Genomic DNA, 3,488 nt, shown 5'->3' with positions numbered 1-3,488 from the left:
GGAGCGCCCGGCCTGCCGCCCGCGGTGCTGGCCTGGCACCGGTAGAGCCCAGCGTCCCTGCTGACCACCGGCTGCAGCACCAGCGAGGTGGCCGAGCCCGTGGAGATCTGCTGCCCGTTGTGGTACCAGGTGACGTTGGGGACAGCCGTGGAGCCGCTGCTCAGGTGGCAGGTGAGGGTGGCATTGTCACCCTCCAGCACATGGGGAGACGGGGACACGGTGACATTGGCAGCTGTGGGAAGGAGGAAACGGGGTCTGGTGTCAATGGTGGGGTGACAACCCCCCAAAGCCACCAAAGGACAGCGTGGCTACCCCAGAGGGCAAATTCCAGCTGATCCCACCGGGTCATGGTGGGGACAACTCTGAGCCTGGCAGTGCCACCAGCCCCCGGACATCTCTTGGCCACATTTTGCTCGGTGTTCCTGTCACACAGAGCCAGGGAATCCCCACCAGGGGCTGGAATGTCATGGGAGAGCCACCATGTCTGGATTTCATAGACACGTGACATTTCCATGTGACATTTCCATGTCTGGATTTCATGGACATGTGGCATTTCCATGTGACATTTCCATGTCTGGATTTCATGGACATGTGACTTTTCCATGGGACGTGTCCATGTCTGGATTTCATGGACATGTGACATTTCCGTGTGGCATTTCTATGTCTGGATTTTGTGGACATGCGACATTTCCATGTGGCATTCCCATATCTGTATTTCATGGACATGTGGCATTTCCATGAGACATTTCCATGTCTGGATTCCATGTGACATTTCTGCCCCTCTTGCCACCATCTCCTGAGCTTGCCTCCTCCCCTGGCATTCCCTTTCCATGCTCCCCTCCCTCACATTTCCATGTCTGGATTTTATGGACATGTGACATTTCCATGTGATATTTCCATGTGACATTTCCATATCTGTATTTCATGGACATGTGACATTTCCATGTGGCATTTCCATGTCCGGATTTATGGACATGTTACATTTCCATGTGGCATTTCCATGTCTGGATTTTGTGGACATGTGACATTTCCATGTCTGGATTTTATGGATATGTGACATTTCCATGTGATATTTCCATGTGACATTTCCATATCTGTATTTAATGGACATGTGACATTTCCATGTGGCATTTCCTTGTAGTGTTTCCGTTTCTGGATTTCATGGACATGTGACATTTCCATGTGGCATTTCCATGTCTGGATTTTGTGGACATGCGACATTTCCATGCGACATTTCCATGTCTGGGTTTCATGGACATGTGGCATTTCCATGCGACATTTCCATGTGGCATTTCCATGCAACATTTCCATGTGGCATTCCCATATCTGTATTTCATGGACATGTGGCATTTCCATGTGACATTTCCATGTCTGGATTTCATGGACATGACATTTCCATGAGACATTTCCATGTCTGGATTCCATGTGACATTTCTGCCCCTCCTGCCACCATCTCCTGAGCTTGCCTCCTCCCCTGGCATTCCCTTTCCATGCTCCCCTCCCTCAGAACACTCCCAGATGCCACAATCCTGTCCCCTGTCCCCTGTCCCCACTCACTGTCAGCCTTGAAATCCACCGTGGCGCTGGCGCTTCCTTGGGAATTCCCAGCCTGGCACACGTAAATCCCCTCATCCTCCACCACCACATCCTGGATTTCCACCTTCAGGCTGTTGTAGGACCTGGTGACGTGGACCCTGGGGCTGGTGGCTTGGGGACAGCCCTGGGTGCAGGCGATGGCCTCGTCCCCTCTCCGGAGGGTGAGGCTGGACTCGGGATCGCTCTCCACGGAGCACTGGATGATGCCCAGGCGCCCGCCCTGGCTCTGCAGGAACGAGCTCAGCACCGGCTGCCTCGGGGGGTCTGTGGGGGAAAACTGGGCCCGTGAGGTCGGGAGAACTCCCAGAATCCAAGGGACGGACGCTTCCAGCCTGATCAGCCAGGTTGGATGGGGTTTGGAATAATTTGGGACAGTGGGAGGTGTCCCTGCTAAGGGGAGAGGGGTCGGAATGAGAAGGGCTTTGAGGTCCCTCCCAAGCCAATCCAGGGACAAAACACCACTGGATCCATCGGGAAAACACTCAGAATCCAAGGGATTGATGCTCCCAGTGCTGCCAGAGAAACTCTTGGACATCCAGGTTGGACCTGGTCTGGTGGGAGACGCCTGTGCCCATAGCAGGGGGGTCAGAATGAGGTGGGCTTTGAGACCCCCCAAACCCAAACCATTTGTGGATGTACAATCATTAAAATTCTTGAGAAGGTGGGAATTCTCCAAATTCCTCCTCCCCAGAACTCCCAGATTTACCCACCAAAGGGAATTTTTCACCCTCCCCACATTCCTGCCCCAAGAGCTCCTTGGCCGTGGCTGGTGGGGATGGGGGAAACCTCTGGGTGGGACCACCCCCAGCCCAGCCCCAGGACCCTTTGGAATTCCCACGGGACACTCACAGAGCACTCGGAGCGGGACAGCCTCCGACGTGTCGCTGCTGTTCCTGCTCCGGACCTGGCACTGGAAGGCGCCGGCGTCGTCCCCGCGGACGGACGGGAATTCCAAGGTTGGGAACGAGCTCTCCTGGAGCCTCCGGCCGTTCCTGTACCAGGCGTAGAGCGGCTCCTCTTCCATGTCCCCTGTCCCCACGCAGGTCAGGGTGACCGCGGTCCCCTCCGTCACCGTCTCCGAGGGCTGGATCAGGAGCCCAGCAGCTGGAGGAGGGGTGGGAGAAGGATTTCAGGGAACAGAGAAATCCTTCCTGTGGATCCATCCAGCCGCAATTCCCTGTTGGGTTTCCCTGAGTCCCCTCCCTCACCGTGGGTCTTTGGGGGGGTGACATTCCCTGGGGACACTGCACAGGCCAATGGGGCCTTTCCTGACCCTTTCCCGCTTTTTCCAAGTGCCAGGTTCATCCAGGTGGCTTTTTCCCAGGACAGACCCTGTCCCCTCTTCCTGCTGGCTGGGCCTTGTCCGACTCCCAGCTCCCAACTGGGAAACCCAAATCCAGGTTTGGTTTCTCTGGAATTGGACTTTGATATCTCTTTTGGGGTTTTTTTGGGATCCTAAAGGATGTTCCTCTTGGACATGGATTTGGGGAGACTTTTCTCTCCTTCTGCTGCCTCTGTCGCCCCAAATTATCCAGACTTGGGGTTCAGGGGACAGTGACTGGTGTGGATGGATGGGGCAGAAAAATTTGGATAAATTTACTGATTTTTGGCATTTCCTGAAACAAAACCCAGGAGCATCTCCATCTCCAAAAGCAGCTCTGATCCCGCTAAGGAGGGGACACCACACAGCCCCCAGGACACTGATGTCCCCCAGTGCCACCACAGGGGTCCCCCAAACTCTGCGAGCTGCCTGTCCCCCCAGTTTTTGGGGGTTCACCATCACCCCAAACCCAGGAGCAGCAGTGTCACCCGGGGACTCACCGCGAGTCACCAGGACCTTGGTGGCACTGGCATTGCCGTGGACGTTGCTGGCGGTGCAGACACACTTCCCG

The 3,488-nt window shown here is 55.4% G+C and overlaps 1 protein-coding gene across 1 annotated transcript in view; it reads right to left on the bottom strand.

Moving 5' to 3' along the window:
- SIGLEC1 (sialic acid binding Ig like lectin 1) overlaps positions 1 to 3,488 on the bottom strand; it is a 20,756-nt gene that overhangs the window by 11,865 nt on the left and 5,403 nt on the right. Inside the window, 4 exon segments of the mRNA XM_031065367.1 lie at positions 1 to 232; positions 1,558 to 1,860; positions 2,446 to 2,700; positions 3,418 to 3,481. The exon segment at positions 1 to 232 is cut by the window's left edge and continues 108 nt beyond it. Of these exon segments, the coding sequence (XP_030921227.1) occupies positions 1 to 232; positions 1,558 to 1,860; positions 2,446 to 2,700; positions 3,418 to 3,481 (854 nt within the window).

This window comes from Geospiza fortis, unplaced genomic scaffold (genome assembly GCF_000277835.1).
Source record: "Geospiza fortis unplaced genomic scaffold, GeoFor_1.0 scaffold414, whole genome shotgun sequence".
NCBI lineage: Eukaryota > Metazoa > Chordata > Aves > Passeriformes > Thraupidae > Geospiza > Geospiza fortis.
The sequence above is the reverse complement of the archived record's forward strand: the minus strand, read 5'-3'. Positions and strand labels throughout refer to the sequence as shown.